At 42.8% G+C, this 19561-nt stretch overlaps 1 protein-coding gene across 2 annotated transcripts in view; it reads right to left on the bottom strand.

The window, feature by feature from the left end:
• Positions 1-19561, bottom strand: part of LOC133409489 (protein kinase C epsilon type-like) — a 45687-nt gene that overhangs the window by 9863 nt on the left and 16263 nt on the right. The window contains exons 7-11 of one of the 2 annotated variants that reach the window (XM_061689555.1): positions 19319-19476; positions 18230-18323; positions 17935-18140; positions 16880-17053; positions 6429-6583 (exon numbers count right to left, since the gene is read on the bottom strand). In XM_061689555.1, the coding sequence (XP_061545539.1) occupies positions 6429-6583; positions 16880-17053; positions 17935-18140; positions 18230-18323; positions 19319-19476 (787 nt within the window). Of the gene's footprint in view, positions 1-6428; positions 6584-14802; positions 15330-16879; positions 17054-17934; positions 18141-18229; positions 18324-19318; positions 19477-19561 lie in introns of those variants that run through there. The other variant, XM_061689556.1, reaches the window with a different exon arrangement.

Genomic DNA, 19561 nt, shown 5'->3' with positions numbered 1-19561 from the left:
GGAACAGTCCCGGGAAATGGAGAATCGGAAGGCTGAAGGGAATCGGGGCGGCTACTTTTCACATTTCTGCCAGGATGGATGTCTTCGGGACATGACCGTCACGCACAATATCAGAATATTTGTCATATTTTTGGGGTGAGTTTTCTTACGTAAAATGGGCGCCTTGGCTCAATAAGGATGGGAAAAAAGTCATTTCATACAATTTGTTAGCCGTCAGACAAAATCCCTTCGACAAATTTGACGGAAATGAGCCAAAAATGGCCGCTTGAACCAAAAATGTCTGACTTGCTGTGTATTTCCATGCGTGGCCTCTTGAGACTTTTTGTGCCTCTCCCCATGACAGACATCTCGATCAAACTTTATTTCCCGAAGTCGAACTTGCTCCGAGGGACGAATTTTCCACAAATTCATGAACTGACTTTTTAGTTTGCGCTTGTGTGGCCATTCATCAAACTCTGCTTTCATTTTCCGCCCACGTGCAGCTACAATAAAGTATCTAAATTATTTCACCATTTTGATGAAAATGATGAAACTATTTCCGAATTTAGCGGCACCCCTCTGTCCGCTTTACAGTACAAGTGAAAGAAAATCTCGAGGGCAAGTTGGTCCTTGACGGACTTGAAGGAGAAAATGAGCCGAAAATACTCAGGGAGGGTAGCGTTACAAACCGACTTTGAAATAATATGACATTTCGGGTTTAAACTATATGTATCGTCGATTGTAAACGTTTTCAGGAGGCATCCATTCCTCGTGATTTTCCACTTTTGCCGTCACGGCTTTGCCCTCTAACGCTTGCCGATAGCGAGGATTTACTGTACGAGGAATTTGAACTTAATGCTGACTTTTCTCAACACACTACCGCTATTATTCTCTGTAAGCGATCGAGTGAAATGAGCCCGGTAATGGTGGTTAGCAATAACTCCCAGTGCGTAATTATCATTTGGTGGCCCGAGCGGTCGGGAGTGCGAAGCGCGTCCAAAGGCTTTTTGAGCTCGCGCAGGCAGCTGACCCGAGCCCGACAAAACGCTTTGGCTTTTGCGCTGGGAACTCGGAGGAGCCCAAATACAATTGCAGTTCATTCATCGGTGACTTAGCATTCTGATAGGAGGGGCTGTTTACATACGCATACATCATCAGGGCGGGCAGCTCAATATTTGTTTATTCAAATAACAAAGACAACAAATAAAAATACCTCATACCCATCAAAGCACTTGATCGTTAAATGTATTAATTATTGCTACAGACTGGTTTTGCTAATTGAAGTTGGCTGTAACAAGTTTGGCTCTGAGCAACCAATCAGAAGACGGAAACGTTCTGATGTCATCGAGGGCGATTTTGAAATCTGCTCGTTTCAAGAAATAGTCCCATCGCCAATATAGTTGAAGTTAAATGGGGCCGCGCTGCTTATTGTGAAGGCCGTGGGCAGATTGGACTGACGTGGCAACACACAGAGGCTGAAATCTGATTGGTTAAAAACTAAACAAAAAAAACTGGAAGCTACCACAATTTCATTGTATCTGCACCATACAGAATTGTCATTCAGCTTTTCTATTCTATTCAACATTCTCGCTGTCTTTCTCTGATTTTCACCATTTCATTCACCACAGTCTTTATTTTGTTATCTCGGAATCATGTTTGTATTGCCGATTCCATTTCCAAGTAAATGATGGAACAAAAACGAGAGGCGTGTGTGGAGTTTTATTTTCTCGGACAGAGTTGTGGACGACAAAAGAATGATTAGCGCCTCAAGATAATGTTTGGCTAATTAGGAACCTTACACTCGTCATCTGTGACTTGATTCTCTTCCGGGGGTGCGCATCAGAAATCACCTTCGACGCAACGCATTGTTCAGGAACACGCGCGCACGCGCATACAAACACGCGCACACGCGCAGCAATCAGGTTTAATTGAGGACATTTCCTGTGTTTGCTCTTGGAGAGATTTTTCCATGACATTCCGATGACACTTTGACAGCTAACCCGTCTCAGCTGCACACATATAAAGTACACACACACACAGACACACACACACACACACACAGACACACACACACACACACACACTGCACATCTATACATCTTGGGAAAAACAAAAACATCCGCCTCAACATCGCAGGGGGCGTTTCTGCGACGATCTGTGTATATTTGGCCTGCTCGTGTTCGGGTGTGTGAAAGATTCAAAAAGATTCAAAAGTTGTCGGGGTTCATTGTGAACGCAATCTGGCTTTTCATTTAGTCTATTTTCAAAACAATTTTCCGAATGGGAAATAAAGGAAATCCTCTGTTCTAAGTGGGACTGGGTGACGTGGCCAGAAAAAAAAAATCAAAAAAAAAAATCAATGTTTCAAAGATGGTTTGAGAAAGCTAGAAAATGCCAGAAGTATATATATATAAAAAAAAAAAAAAAAAAAAAAAAAAAAAGCAAAATTAGGGTTGAAGAATGTCATAGTCCTTGTTCTATAAGCACGGAAGATTTGTTTTTTAAATGAAAATCATAAATCAGAAAGCCAAATAAAAAATCTGGTGTGATTTGCTGTTGATGAAGATGACATCCGCGTTTTTGTTTGACTTTTTGAGGCCTATTTTTCCAGAAAAAAAACTCCAAATCGTTCTATTTTCAGGGAGGCGTTCGATTTTAGAGGTTCCCCTCGCACGGAGGCCAGAATCTCCTCCAAGTTCGTGTAAGTTCACGCTGCCGTTTTATCTCCCCGCTGAACCGGTCCCAACCTGCTCACTGTCAACTTTCATTCAGACTGTTCACGTGACATCGGCTTGTTTTGGAACATTTTCTTTTTCAATGTGACGTGACTGAAAGCGGAGCGAAGCGGCGGAGAAAAGGTCGGTGGCAAAAGCAGAGCGAGAAAGAGAGGACATCATGTTTGGCGGGGAAAAAAAAGAAAGCTTTGGCGTTTATCTTCACCGCTGCAAAGTCAGTCGAGGGCAAGGAGGGAGGAACGGAGGAGCTGTTTTTTTGGGCAGCGGCTAGCGGCGTTCAATCCAATGTCCATGAAGTGAACGCCAAGGTGCGTCAAAACAAAACGGCGTCACAGAAAGCAACCTCAAAGCCGAGATCGAGACTCACGTCTTTGCGGAGGAGCAAGATGGAACGTGCCAGTTTTGTTATTTGTTCAAAACGCATCAATGTCAGGCGTGATCCCAATATAGTCGTTAGATACCGTGTTGATGTCGTGCACGTAATTGCTGAGAACGATAAGATCTCAACACGCTGCTGTCTCACGTTTTTCGGGACGTGAAAAACATTACGACATCCGGAACAGCATCCCGTGCGGTGCCGCTTTCGTGGTTGAGCTTCAACCTTGCGGAGGCCGGGGACGGACTGGGCATCGGTCGGGGGTCGGGTGTCAGAAATAGTCGACTGATGCCGCAGCTGGTTGAAGGGCGATCGGTTGATCAGTCAACTTATAGAAAGGCGAAGGGATAGGAGATCGATTGTTTGGTAGGAACTTGTCAACAAGGGGGATTTACTCTCGTTACAGGGCTCAAGTACGCTACATGGGGGCTTGCTAGTTAACTGAATGAGCGGTTCCAACTATACAGGGATCACACTCCTTGGGCTTCTTGAGGAAGTCCATTACAAAGTACCACTGAGAAGAGTGCAGCTGTTGGTCGAAATTCAAAATGTGGTTTTCTTTCTGGTCGCGCAACAGAAACCGTGTTACTTGCGGGGTTCTGTGGGCGGTATTCCAGGAGGATGGATTCCAGGGCTCTGCTCGGTCCCGAAAAATGTTGGCTGGACTCCCAATTGTACAACTTTTAGGGCAGTAGACTTTGGAGGTTCCACTGCTTGGAGGACAGAAGCTGCTGAGGGTTGATAGGAGTTCACTCTGACGTTTATCGACATGCAAAAACCACTCTGTACCTGTTCACTCACTGCAGCTGTCAACATTGATTCAAACATTTATATGACATCTGCCAAAAGCTCAAAGTCTCAGTATAACTTTTTGCTAGTGGATGTTGGACTACGCCAAGGACAGAATTTCTTGTCATAGCCAAAGTGGGTTTCCAGTTCAGTGGTGTCTGGATCTTTGTTACTTCCAGATGATGTCCTGATGGCCTCATCAAACTATCACCTTCAACGCTTCCTGGGAGGCGAATCAAAAGTCCATGGTCTTTAGTTGGAAAGGCGTGGATTGTGGCCTCCATTTTAGAACAGTGACTTTGACGCTATTATTTTTGGGGGCTTTTGAGACGCCTTAAACTACAACCCCAATTCCAATGAAGTTGGGACGTTGCGTTAAACATAAATTAAAACAGAATACGATGGTTTGCAAATGATGTTCGACCTATATTTAATTGAAGACGCTACAAAGACAAGATATTTAATATTCAAATTGATAGACTTCATTGTTTTTACCAAATAATCATGAACTTAGAATTTGATGGCTGCAACACGTTCCAAAAACGCTGGGACAGGCGGCAAAAAAGACTGAGAAGTTGAGGAATGCTCAACAAACACGTGTTTGGAACATCCCGCAGGTGAACAGGCTCATTGGGAACAGGTGGGTGCCATGATTGGGTAGAAAAGGAGCTTCCCTGAATTGCTCAGTCATTCACAAGCAAAGATGGGGCGAGGTTCACCTCTTTGTGAACAAGTGCGTGAGAAAATAGTCCCAACAGTTTAAGGACAGGGTGCAAGGAATTGAGGGTCCATAATATCATCAAAAGGTTCAAAAAATCTGGAGAAATCACTGCATGGAAGCGGCAAGGCCGAAAACCAACATTGAATGCCCGTGACCTTCGATCCCTCAGGCGGCACTGCATCAAAAACCGACATCGATGTGTAAAGGATATCACCGCGTGGGCTCAGAAACACTTCAGAAAACCAATGTCAGGAAATGCAGTTCGGCGCTACATCCGTAAGTGTAACTTGAAACTCTACTATGCAAAGCAAAAGCCATTCATCAACAACATCCAGAAACGCCGCCGGCTTCTCTGGGCCCGAGCTCATCTAAGATGAACTGACGCAAAGTGGAAAACTGTTCTGTGGTCCGACGAGTCCACATTTCAAATTGTTTTTGGAAATTGTGGACGTCGTGTCCTCCGGGCCAAAGAGGAAAAGAACCATCCGGACCGTTACGGACGCAAAGTTCAAAAGCCAGCATCTGTGATGGTATGGGGCTGTGTTAGTGCCAATGGCATGGGTAACTTACACATCTGTGAAGGCACCATTCATGCTGAAAGGTACATACAGGTTTTGGAGGAACATACGCTGCCATCCAAGCGACGTCTTTTTCACGGACGCCCCTGCTTATTTCAGAAAGACAATGCCAAACCACATTGTGCACGTGTTACAACGGCGTGGCTTCGTAGTAAAAGAGTCCGGGTACTAGTCTCCCATTGAAAATGTGTGGGGCATTATGAAGCGTAAAATACGACGAGGGAGACCCCGGACTGTTGAACGGCTGAAGCTGCACATCGAGCAAGAATGGGGAAAGAATTCCACCTACAAAGCTTCAACAATTAGTGCCTTCAGTTCCCAAATGTTTATTGAATGTTGTTTGTTAAAAGAAAAGGTGATGTAACACCGTGGTAAACATGACCCTGTCCCAGCTTTTTTGGAACGGGTTGCAGCCATCAAATTCTAAGTTCATGATTATTGGCTAAAAACAATCAAGTTGATCAGTTTGAACATGAAATATCTTGTCTTCGTAGTGTATTCAATTAAATATAGGTCGAACATGATTTGCAAATCATAGTATTCTGTTGTTATTTGTTTAACACAACGTCCCAACTTCATTGGAATTGGGGTTGTATCTCAGGATCGTGTCCACAAGTGAGGGAAAAACAGATCACGAGATTGCCGACTATCGACCCCAGACCGGACTTGAAATCGACCCTGATGCAAAAATACTTTAGGCGACTCGGAATCGAGCTTTAAACGGGCTCAAATGCTGAGAGTGGGGAGGATCCTTCACCGAGGACTACTACTTATGCGTTTTAAAAGTCAGTTTCAGTATGCTTTTCAAAAACGCTGACATTTTTGCTGCAGTCGACGCAGGCACGTCTCCCAAAATTTGAATATCACTGAAGAGTTTTTCTCCATTTATTTGAGTAGTTGTACAGATTCCTTAAACACAGGAAAATACTTTTCAGAAGGCAAATTCCTACCTGTGATTACAAATCATTTCAATTGTTTCTAATATTCAAATTTCTTGACGTGTAAATTTAGTTTTTTCAGTTGGTGTAAGCTATAGTCATCCAGAATTATGAACCAAAACAATGAAATATTTCATTGTGTGTGTAGTAAACCTATATGATACATCTTTTCCATCCTCGATCTTTCACTTTTTGCACCAAACTACTGAAAGAAATAAAAGTTGATATTATATTCTAATCTGGTGAGATGCACTTGTCTATGCAAAAAGCTGTGAAAAGGTGACGATGCCTCGGCGTCACAGCTGGGTTTACCTGTAAATGACGCCGTGCCGGTGCAGGAACATCAGCGCCGACGTGACTTCGGCGGCGTAGAATCGCGAGCGGGCCTCGTCGAACTTCCTGGAGCGCTGGATCTGGAACATCAGGTCGCCGCCGTTCACGTACTCCATCACGAAGAAGAGGCGGTCCTGGGAGAGAGGAAGTCGGCGGCATCACACTACGTCCGTGCAGCCGCTTTCGATACCATTTTCTTGCCCTTGTCTCGTCGAGTGTCGACAAACAAGCGTTCAAACTGAAATTGGCACCTATGGACAATTCCGCTTCTTCAGTGAAGGTAACAAGTTTCGGGAATGCGGGAGGAAAAAGCCAAGGCCGGAGCCCAGATTCGAACCGAGAACCTTTTGAACGTGTGGCACACGTGCTTACCATTTACTCCGCTGCGCCGCTCACATCACCAAACAACAGAAAGAAAAAAAAATATAAATAATAAATTGGGTCCAGAAGTTGCATTTCATAGTCCCACAAATCGGGTGGAATTTGAGCGACGGGTGAAAACAATGATCCAATCGACACCCTTCCTGCGACATGCGCGCCCACACACACACACATATGGACTTCCGATATGAAGAAAGAAAGCTGGAATTCAGGAAGGTCCATTTGGAGCAGCAAGAAAACGGAGGTGGCGGGGTGCAGTACAGTATTGTGTGTGTGTGTGTGTGTGTTTTGTGATATAAACAGCACTGTATATAAAGAGGCCGAAGGAGACTCTTGGGGCCATTGTGCGAGTACAGCGGGAAGTTGGGCCGTTTTTGTGTGACCATTTGTCTCTTGAACAAGCTAGCTCATCAAAAAAGACATTTATGTATACGATATGATTTTCTTACCCTTCTTTTACTTTGTCTAATGAAGGGGTGTGTAAACTTTTGTGCTGAAGGTGCCACATTGTATTTGTTTAAATGGAGCGATGGGCTCACTCATTCAGAGATCAGGTTTTTTTTTTCACTTATGAAAATATGTAAAGCAGTTTTTAATCTCTTTTGAATTGTATTTATACTGAATTAGTTATTTAGTCAACTTTTTGGTTAAATACAAATTGTTAAATATACTGTACACATGTATGTATAATTGTACATTGTTTTTTATTGTATCATTTATAATAAATTGACTGTGTTATTTAATGAGCCAAATAAGTGAAACAATTTTAATTAACCAATTACAGGAAAAAAACTAAATAATTTAATTTAATCCAATAAATATTAAAGAGAACTAACTGATCATGTTAATCAAAATGTTTGATTTATTATTCTGATAAAACGGACTGACTGAATTTGAGCTCTCTATCTCATCAATGAATAGCGTCAATCTATTGGATCAGTTGATGGAAAAGTTGTTCTTGGATTTTCGATCACCTGAGTTATTTCCTCTAATCGATCAAATTCTCCCGTTGGTTGCCATGGCGACATTACGTAAGAGTCGCACATCTGTCGGAACAATTGTTCTCTCTCCCTCTCGACTTCAAACAGGAAGTGCAAATAGTTTGTTTAAACGGACTCCACAAACCCGACTGCAGGAGCCGCCCAATCAAACGCGAAGAAACAATTTCCCAATTTGTGTCATTAGAAACGAAAATGCCGACTTCCCACTGCAACACGCATAGTGTTATACATAGGAATTGTTTATAGACTTTTTTTTTTTTTAAATGTATTGGGAGACAGGTGCTAGAAATCGATATATAGTTTTAAAACATTGTCCATGGTCATATACAAAAAATAAATAAAACACAGTGTCTTTAGCATAAACATATAACATTTTTAAAACTATAAATTGTCTAGAGTTGAAGAAATAAAACTAAAAAATAATGATATGCGTGGGTCAGGGTCATATAAATAAATGTATTTTCAAACAATTTTTGAAATACACACACACACACACATACATAAAAACATACATATATTTCATACATGTCAAAATGTATGTGTTTACAAACTGTCTGAAGTTATTTAAATGAATATTTAATTGTCAAGGTCATACATCTGTCTAGGGTTATATAACTAAAAACCTATTTAAAAAAAAAATCCAGGGTCATGTATATAAAGTAAAAAAAAAAAAGAAAAGAAAACAAATCTGGAATAGGTAAGCAGTTTGGTGTGAGGAAATCAACTGTGGGAGCAATGAGAAAATGGAAGACATACAAGACCATTGCGAATGTCCTTCGATCTGGGGCTCCAGACAAGATCTCACAAAATGATCACAAGAACGGCGAGCAAAACCGAGGGAATGACCTGCAGAGAGCTGGGACCAAAGGAACAAAGGCTACCATCAGTAACACACGACGCCGCCAGGGACTCAAATGCTGCAGTGCCAGACGTGTCCAGGCCCGTCCGAAGTTTGCCGGAGCGCGTTTGGATGATCCAGAAGAGGATTGGGAGAATGGCATATGTTCGGGTGAAACCGAAATAGAACTTTTTGGTCAAAACTCAACTTGTCGTGTTTGGAGGGGAAAGAATGCAGAGTTGCATCCAAAGAACACCCCACCTACTGTGAAGCACGGAGGGTGGAAACATCGTGCTTTTGGGGCTGTTTTTCTGCAAAGGGACCAGGACGACTCATCCGTGCAATGGAAAGAATGAACGGGCCCATGTATGGTGAGATTTTGATTGAACACCCCCTTCCATCAGCGAGGGCACCGAAGATGAAACGTGGCCGGGTCTTTCAGCATGACAATGATCCCGAACACACCGCCTGGCCAATGAAGGAGTGGCTTCTTCGCAAGAAGCATTTCAAGGTCCTGGAGCGGCCGAGCCAGTCTCCAGATCTCGGAGGGCGTTGAACGTCCGTGTGGTCTGATAGTACAGGTCGCCTCTCTGGGATGCAAACACCTTATTTTTTGTACTGTATGTTATTCATTTTGATATTTTTGTCATTTTTTTTTAAATCCATTGCTCTTGCACTCGCTCTCTCGCTCAATATATTCTGTGTTTAAATGCGTGTGTATTGTTTGAAGTGTGTTTGAAGACCCTAAAACGAAGTTAAAAAAATATGTTGTTTTCATTCTCAGAGTTATTTGTATATTGCGGATTTTCACTTCTCACGAGGGGGTCTGGACCGTAACCCCCCGCGACGGTGGGGGTTTTACTGTATTTCAAATTCTACTGAAGAGTTCAAAAGCAGACAAGCGGCATTTAGACAAAAAACAAACCAACCAAAATGTAAAACTGGAGCCAGAAATATTACTTAATTCACAAAAAAAAAAAAAAAAAAAAAAGGATCCATTTGCATTTTGTCCTCATCTTAATCTAATAGCGCTCTGAGAATGTCGTTTTCACTAATAATAAAACAACATCATTGGGATGAAGGGTTGAAAGCAGTGAAAGGGTATAAAAATCCATCAATCAATAAGCAAGCAGATCAAATGAATGAATCCAAAACGGCACAAAGTTCACTCGGCAGCTGCACAAACCCAAATGCGTGATGTGAACTTGTCTCGTTCGCCGCACAACAAAAACAGAAACGGGGAATTGCTGTCCTATTTTCATGGGAACATCGCGCGCTATTAGCACGCGGCCTCAGCCCGCTAATGATGACCTCGCTGATTTCCACGCACTCAACCGGCCAGTTTAACGTCAACTTCTGTCTGTGTGTGGGGGGGGGGGCTGGAAGCGTATCAAGAATTTGTCCTTTTAAAAGAATGAAGTGAGTCAGCGTGTCAAACTCAAGGCCTGGGGGCCACATCATTTTATGCGGCCCGCGAAAGAAAGTCATGTGCGTCGACTTCATGTTTCTTGTGAAAATACCAAAATTGAAAATTGTCTTCCATTTTAGTAACTAAGAGATCTTGCAATGATTTTTAATTTTTTTTTTTTTTATTGATTACGAATCCCCTTCTTACAATAAACTGAATAATAGTTGAACAAATAATATTTTGACTGGCTTCTAATTTCAAAACTAGTTAGTCATCAATTTGTTATGTATGTGTAATAATATGTGTCAATGGCACATTTAGGTTCATAGTCACGGAGTATATAAAGCGTCACACACATCACACTTCTGTTTTACAAGACAACTTAACTATACTTGTAATTTCTAATGTGCCTGTGGATGAAAAGCAAAGCTTATGGCCAAAATGTACACATACGGTACATACCGAACTGGGTACGTTCAAATGCATGGGAGCGAGTCAGTGAGTCTCTTTTAAAATATCCATCTTTTTAAAGGCTAATAAATGTGATCAAGTACAGCCTCGCTGTTCATGGTGTCCATTCATCCAATCGCTGGATGTGCGGGGGTGAGTCACCAACTGTCAATTTTTTTTGCGATGATTGTATTTCTTTTTACTCCCTAATTCTGTATCCCACTCTCCACCACCACAACAACAACAACACACCAGCATGCATGGCTTCGACAGAGCTGCTGAGCTGAAATGTCAACTGGATTGTGTTACACGCCCCATTAACATAAGCAGAGCCACAAATCAACGCCAGTAAGACGACGCAGAGAACTACATCGCTTCGCAAAAGACACCGAAAGTGATTGTTGGATAAAAATGGATTTTATAAAGTGTAATTACTGTGTGTATAGTAGTTTCATGTGCTGTATGTGTGCCTTTGAGGGGCGTGGCCTACCGAGTGACGCTGGACTTGGTTTGTCTGCGTGTGAGCGTGAGTTGTGGCCTACAGCAGCTCCTCGCGAGTGTTCTCTTGTTGTATTTCTGTGTTTTTAGCTTCCCCACTTCACTCGAATGGCGGCATACCTGAAGCTGAACTTTTTTTTTTTTCTCGATTTTACACCATGTCACCATCCATGTCACCACCATGTCAAAGTTGCTCTCTATTATATATATATATATATATATATATATATATATATATATATCCCTTATAAAACATTTCCATAAAGGTAGATGGTAAAGTAGCTAACAAGCTACCAATTCTCAAACCCTAACTAACGTTAAGGTTGCTCTTTCATCCTTGGGGCAAATAACCATTTCAAGACATTTCTGATGATGTAATTTAACCAAGCTGGCTTACGTAAGGGAAACGGTAAAATGAGCTCAAAGCCTCAAAGAATATCGTCATCCATCCATCTATGCAACCATTCTCTGAACCGCTTTTCCTCACTCGGGTCATTATACCAGAATTATTTTTATGTCTTGATTTATTGCCTGTAGGTGTTCATTTTTTTTAAAGTACAACAACAACAACAACAAAAACTCCCTTATGTGTTTGCTCATCTTGGACTTGTGCTAGCATGTGCATTAATGGCAAAGCTTCATTAACCCATTTAAAAAAACAAAAAAACAAAAACATTTAAATGCCAGTTTAATTTGCTGAATGATTAAGTCTTTATTAGGAAAACAAAACCATTTTTTTCCCTACACAATAAATAACAGGGCGATGGGGCTTTAGTGGTGATTACAATCTTGGAATCTAAGCAACAAACAACAACCAATTTGACTGCAGTAGTATTTTTGTAATGTAGTTCCAAATACTCTCTCTGGACATCTTTGTGGCCATAAAATGTACACGCATAACATCTATGAAATCATCATTTTTTAAAATTGTATTTATTTTTATGAAATGATTGACAGCAGGGGGCGGGGCTTCCGGCATATTATTATTATTATTTTTTTTTTTTTTAATTATTTTTACAACCCTCAAGTGTGATTTGCTTTTCACGAGACCACACAGTTAATATTTCTCCAGTGTGGCATTTTGTCTCCATTCCTGCTGGTAGTTTTCTGGGCACGCAGCGGAATGCGGCCGCCGCTACTGTTGTGTAATCGTATTTACATTTCTGCGCCGTAATTAGGCTGATAAGGAGAACCAGCGCGATGCCACAATTGATTGCAAAGCAGGGAGGGAGGAGGGGGGAGGAGGAAGAGGAGGAGGAGGAACAATGAGGGAGGAAGAAGGCTGGGGGTTAGTTAGAGACAAAGTTGACAGGAAGTGTTGGACCCAAAATGATGAGGAGAGGGATGTCACACAACGTCTACCGTGACTAATATATTAAAGGGGAAATAATAGGGCTGGCCGAGAGAAATGTATTCTACTAAGTAGCGTAAGAACTGCATTCAGAAAACAAACATACATTTATATTTACTTGGCCCCTTGAAAATCTTTGCATTAAAAAAATAATAAAATCTATATTCTTTACCATCTGTACAAACATTTTAAACTCTAATTCTGTCTCAACGCTGCCAATGCAATTTTGCCGATTTAAAGTCGGGCCATATTCTCCCGAGTGTCAGAAAAGGCGCACAGCAGAGAGCGCTTTTACATTTGCACGCATTCTTCCGTCCACCTAAATCTGTAATTTATGCACCCTCGTGCCAGATACGCACTCTGGGTGGAGCAACCCTAGCATTTAGGTGTTCCCTGTCAAATCTGGACTTGTGCACATTCTCCGCTAGACTTAAGCACTTTTCCGCTTTCGACTCAAGAGGTCCGGCGTCAAACATATTACATTTGGTGTTTAGATTCATTTACAACGTACGTCCCCACACGTAAGCTACTTCCAGAAAGCTATCAAATGTATGTAGAGAACAAAATATATTTTACTGAGCTGATCAAGATGCATTGTGACTCGGCTGCTGTAGCATTTTAGTCATAATATTTCTTATCGAGGATAATCCTCCTCTGCGAGGAGCTTTTGTGCTTTGAGCATGATCTTGCTGACATTACAAACAAGCAGTGTGTGTACGTGTGTGTGCGTGCGTGCGTGCGTGTGTGTTCAGGATGACACGGCAAGCTAACAGTCAAGCGGTACTGTAAAACATACGGTCCGCGGGCCAGAAGCGGCCCGTCAGGGGGTCCAAAATGATTTCTACAGCTTAACAAGTTGTTTTATCAACAGTAGATACACAGGTGCCGGTCATATAATTAGAATATCATGGAAAAGTTGATTTATTTCACTAATTCCATCCAAAAAGGGAAACTTGTATATTCTATTCATTCATTACACACAGACTGATATATTCCAACGAGACAGCCGAAACGCCTGTCTCGCATACGTCGCGCAGCTGCGGTCCACTCTGTGAATCTCCCCCACATTTCCCGACTGGGTTTTTGTGAAATGAATGTATACATGTTTGACTTTTTGAATGGAATTACCGAAATAAATCCACTTTTTCATGATGTTCTCATGAAATGACCGACGCCTGTAGGGCGCCACTGTGATCTGTAAGTTTCTCATGTGTAAATGAAAAAAAATGATTCATAAGGCTGTAAAATGGTACGCCATTTGACTAAGACCTTTCAGATTGCTCATATGATTTGCCACAAGACACTCATCCATAAATGTGAATATTTACCGAATGTACTTGTAACTATTTGGAACAAAACAATGGGAACATTTTGGAATCGTCGTTATTCATAGCGTACGAAGCCACGGATATGCTGGTCCGGCCCACTTCCGATCACATTGGGGTGAATGTGGCCCCTGAACTAAAACGAGTTTGACATCCCCGTAAATGTAAAATGATAGGACATGTACTCTATTGCATCCGTAAATGTTCAAACCGTAAATTAACAGCAGACTTGACCGGTCAGTGGGAGGCCGAGCGTTCGATTCCCAAGTGAAGGAATGCATCGGGATTGTGTTTCAAACGGATTCTAAAACAAAAACAAATTGAGAATTCGCACGGCTCGCTCAAGTCACCTCGTTATCGGTGGGCTGAGCAGACGTTACGCAACATGTCAGAACCAGGAAGTGTGTGTGTGTGTGTGAGAAAGTATAGCATATACAGTGTGTCTCTGTGGGCCTGTTTATTGTGATCAGATGGTGTGTGTGTGTGTGTGTATGTGTGTGTGTGCGTGCGTGCGTGCGTGCATGCGTGAGTTTGTGTGGTGAAGTGGTGGCTAGGTGGGTCCATGTTTTATGCATGATAAGCATCGAAAATGTTACATAAGCAGCCAAAATCTCTTTGTCTGTATCCAGTGTGTGTGCGTGTGTGTGTATTGTGTGTGTGTGTGTGTGAGTGTGTGTGTGTGTGGTGTGTGACGGCAACTCGACGGGCATAAGCAAACATGTAAACAAACATGTCATGTGACCTCCCGGTCGCCCACCCAGCGAGCGTGTGTGTTTGTTTGTTGCGCGAGCGACATAACAGGAATTCATCATTCGTAGAGACGACGCCATCGTGCAGTGTTCCAGAACCTTCTGAGAAAATAAACAATGCACTCATCAAAATTTGTGACCTCAGCAAACCTTTGCAAAGGACTTTAATTACACAACCTTTGTGCTCATTTTGTTTTTGGGTAACTGAAAGTGAAATTGAATGTTCAGTTGTTTTCAGGGAAACACGAATGCAATTTACAATCTTCGAGGAATGAACCTCAAGCCCGGTACACTTCAAAAAATTCGTACTTTTTTTTTTTTTCCACCTGCTACAGATCCCACACATTTAAAAAAAAAAAAAAAAAATCAATCAATCAATAAATAAATTTTAAAAAACTCCTTTGTTAAGCATTTAACAGGTTTGCTTGTCTGGTGTGTGGTGTGCTTGGATAATCTCAACACATCATGATTCTGTTCCGCCGTCAATCTCGAGATCGAGATTTCGTGTGCTCACGCGTGATCTCGCAAAAACAAAGCAGGAGAAACGATTCCAGGTGCCAGGCGATCTTTGTTGAGTGGAGGCGGAAGTGGAGGCGATAAATAAAAAGACTTGAGAACAGGAAGAAAATACTCCTGGCAGTCGGGAAAACTAACTTTTACACACACACACGCACACACACACACAAAAACCCCAACATCGGGTAAGATGTGTTTGTTTTCATGAACAATCGTTTCCGTGTCCATCAGTATAGGGCGCTTCTTCCCTTTCACGGCACGATTGACGAACTCGGGAGAAATGGTAGTTCCCGCACACGTGAAGAGTTTTGGTTGGAAGTCTTGAAACCGTTTCATATCATCGACTCCGACCCGTTGTGGACCCTAAAATCAGGACGAATGATTCGACGGGAAGGGGCAAAATCGGGACAAAAACAGCTCGATTGTCTTTCGGTAGCATGTATGGTACACATTTTCACATTGACGGCATTTCCCATTTTCGGGAATTTAGGAACACACCCCAACATGATGAACTCCGACCGCAAACATCAAGATGACCCATGACAGCGCCGTTTGTTATTTTGAATCTGAATCTATTTTGAATCTTTTACCCCGAGCATTAATCATGATCCAACCTGATCGGCTTTTTCTTTTTTTTTTTTTTTCCCCCCCCCCACCACCCGGTACTCCGTGTACAGTTTGTAGCGCTCGCCCCGGCCGGCTGCCGATTGACGAGCGGCGGCACCTGCGCCTGGCGTCTCAGCGCCGTCAGGCTCCGATGGAAATGAAAAGATGTCCACTTCACTTTCAGCGCACACGCACGCGTATGTAACGCGTGTATACATTCCGCGGCGGGAACACTTATGCAACACGTGCTAGACAAAACATAGAGCAGCCACAGGAAGTCGTTGCCCGTGGCGGTGCGGCGCGGCGCCCTTTAAGTGCCCCCTGAGTACGACTCTATGTAAAGACACAGGCGAAGATTAAAAGTGAGCGTGTGTGCGTCTGGGGTTTTCTTTGGCTTCGTATCGTTTAATACCTTGACTCGATTTTCCTTGCTGAAATGAATTCAAAGGAATTCGGCCAAAACACAGCAATTGTTTTTGTTATGTCAAAAACAGAAGTGTATTGCATAAAAACACAATAAAGGGGAATGGAAAGAAATACACTGCTTTTATAAAGTGTCATTACTGCACGTACGGTAGTATCGTGTCTTGGATGTGTGCCTTTAAGGGGCGTGGCATCGACCAACCGTGCGACGGCTCGTAATTGAGAAAATGGAAAAAGTTGGGCCGCTCGTGAGTCATGGTACCACTGTATGCGTAAGTGTTCCATCCCGACATAAAGACGAGCTTCGTACATTCCGAAGGGGCTACATTTAGCCTGGGTTGTTACAAAGAGTCTCCGCTGCGTGTGGACTTCCGGTGTATTCTTTCCTAAATCAAATCTCTAAGTCATTTATTTTGAAGGCCAATTCTGTAGAACGAGTTCTAAATTATATGAAACCGGTTTGGGATCATACTTTCGAGTACATTTAGAGCTTAAACTATTAATATCGGCAACTAGAAACATTTCTTGGAAGTCAACTACTATTTGCGGCGGGTGAATAGCAGTGGTTCGCTGTACAGAATTTGTTAGTCATTCACAGTTGTAGATCATTTTTCTTTTATTTCTTAAAGTGCTTCAAAGCTTGTGTAATTCAGTCCCCCCAACAAAAACCTGAACTTGATGAGCTAATACTCATGCTTTGCTAAACTTAAGGTTAGTTATTAAGTTATTACCATTCATGAATGCGATGGCACAAGAGGTGTTGTGGGCTTCGAACAGTATTTGTGTGCATAAATGGACCGAGAATCAAGCGAGCCATGAATTCGGGCCCAGCCTTGTAACGGGTGGCCATTTGGCGCCCCCCGCAGGCGCGCGCGCGCTCTTACTTTGGTCTGGAAGCAGCAGTGCAGCTGCGTCAGGTAGGGATGTTTGCGGGCCAGCGCCAGGATGCGCTTCTCGGTCAGCGTGCAGTCCACGTCGTCGTCCTGCAGGATGACGTCCTTCTTCAGCACCTTGACGGCGTAAACCTCGTCACCGCCCCTCAGCTCGGCCAGCATCACCTGAACGCCAAAAAGTTTCGAGATAGCTAGAGATAAGATAGCGCTGGCCGTTTTTTGGCCTTGGAGTTACGATCGCTAGAAGGCGGGAAATGGTCGTTGCCGTTTATCGTGCCTCCCAACTGAAGATTGCAGTCAAGCTAAACAAAGAAAATGACACCTTGTTTATTGAACTACGGCACAAAACCTCGACTGCCTCAAAGTCACCTGGCTTAGGCTAATGAAACTAGCATCACGATCGCAGTCGTCATCGATCTTTCAGCGAGGGACATTTGAACACAAATAGTAGCAAAACATGCAGACTGACAATTTTGCGATACTCACAGGCATCTATTCTTTATCCTCTGTGAAAAAATGACTAACATGACTGCAGCTTAGCGAGCGGCCGTGCCATCTTCTTCGTGTATATACAGGTATGCGTGTACTATACTGCCCACCGGTGGCCAAGCTGCGCACGCCAGAATGAGCAGAACAATGAATTCAAGCTTGAACTCTTAAACCAAAAAACATTGAATTCTTTCTATTCAACATACTGTCATTATTACCGTATGTTTTTGTTTTTAGTGTAGAGTGCTATTTTTGTCATTAAAAAAAAATGCGTTGGGGTCCCGGGACCGGACCGATGAAGGGCATTTCCATTCATTTCAGCGGGGAACGATGATTTGAGATACAAATATTTGAAGTTGCGAGCACATTCATGGAACAAATGAATCTGTAAATCAAAGCAACTCTGCACAGGTGCTCTCAACCCTAATCCCGAACGTTAACCTTAACCCATAACCCTAAATTCTAAACCGCAACCCCGAGAATGAAACCCTAATGTTTCACCTTTGACCCTGACCGCTGACCCTTAACCCTACAGCTCCGGAAACGTAACGTCTCACCTTTCCGAAGCTTCCTTTTCCGAGCACTTTGATAAAAACAAAGTCGGTCAGGTTGATCCTTCTCGGCTGGGCGGCGCCGTGACCCTCCACCTCGCCGTTTTCCCGTCGGTCTTCTGCGACCGTGGCGACGGACGACGGCGCCGACGACGCGTGGCCGCGGTGGTCAAAGGACAGAGCTTTGCGGATGTTCTCCGGCTCCTTGGCGTCTGCACACGTGCGAAAAAGTTTAAATGGCCATTTGTTAACGAGGGGCGGTGGAGGTTTTGCGGTCGTTCGGCGGCGGGACGGTCGGTACCCGGGTCGCACGGAGACGTCGGGGCCGACCTGGACCGGTCCTCTTCCGTCCGAGGCGAGCCGGGAAGTCGCTCGGGGTCGCGAACCTGAGGGAGCTGTTCGGACACCAATCACCGACGACGCGCCACATTTCGCCTCGAGATCGTCGCGCAATCATTTCTTTTGTTTGATTATTATTATAGGATGTACTGTAGATGAGAGTGGTGTTTGTTTAGTGTTTAAATTTGTATTTCCTTTTTTTTAATGAAATTAAGTGATATTTTGCCACAATTATGATGATTATTATTATTACTCTTTTATTTTATTTTACAGATTTTCTTTTTGGATGAAGTTGTTATTTTCTGCTTCAACTTAATACAAATGTTTCATTTTGTATGAAAATCAAATATTTCGCTGTTCTTTTTTTCTCCCAGAAAGTGATATTTACTGACGATTTCATCATTTTACATTAACCTTAAATGAAATTGTAAATGTATCAACTTTCTGCTCAAATGTTTTTAGCTGGAATTGTTTTTGTAAATTGAATGAGAATTTTGTGCCAAAATGAAATTAGAAACGTTCCACCCTTTTCCAGAAATAATGTATTATTTGAAAATAAGAATGTAATATATTGCTGAATTATTTATACTTTTTTTTCCCTGAAATTATTACATGTTTCACTTTTTCTCTGTAACTATTTTATCTTATTTTTTTTCTGAAACCAAATTAATCATGTCGTATCTTTACAAATGTGATACACGGATTTCTTTTTTTATTGAAAATAATTATTGCGAAAAATTAAATTACAACTGTGTCACTTTTTTTACTGACATTTCTCACTCAAATTCAATGAAATTCACTACAAATGTATTTCACATTTGAAGCTTCATTTTGGTGATTTTTTGATTCAAATAATTGAAAATGTTTCATTTCTTGGCTGTCTTTAGTATTTGCTGAAATTAAATTACATAAATTTCAGCGTGGCTGCATACAGTGGTTTGTCCCAGCGGAGTCGCCGTAATTGTCGCGGACGCTACGAGACGGCAACGGCAACGGCAACGTCGAGCACGACGCCAATTGGCTGTCAGAGACGGAGGGAGTCGACGCCCACCTGCGGGTTCGCCGACTTTTTGCGCCTCTGCGTGCTGTTGGACATCTTGTCCGGCGTGACCCCGAGGTCGGACAGGACTTTGGCGATGCCGCGCGCGTCCACGCCGCAGTTGGGCGCCACGTTGCTCTCGCAGCGCCGGTGGACGTTCACCTTACACACTGACACACACGAGCAGAAGCACATACACGTCCGGGCCTTTACCAGGTTTTCCCAAATATTTGAAATCCCTGACACCGAGTGTTG

The sequence above is a fragment of the Phycodurus eques genome, chromosome 11, assembly GCF_024500275.1.
Source record: "Phycodurus eques isolate BA_2022a chromosome 11, UOR_Pequ_1.1, whole genome shotgun sequence".
In the NCBI taxonomy this organism is placed as follows: Eukaryota; Metazoa; Chordata; class Actinopteri; order Syngnathiformes; family Syngnathidae; genus Phycodurus; species Phycodurus eques.
This window is presented reverse-complemented; position numbering and strand designations above follow the sequence as displayed.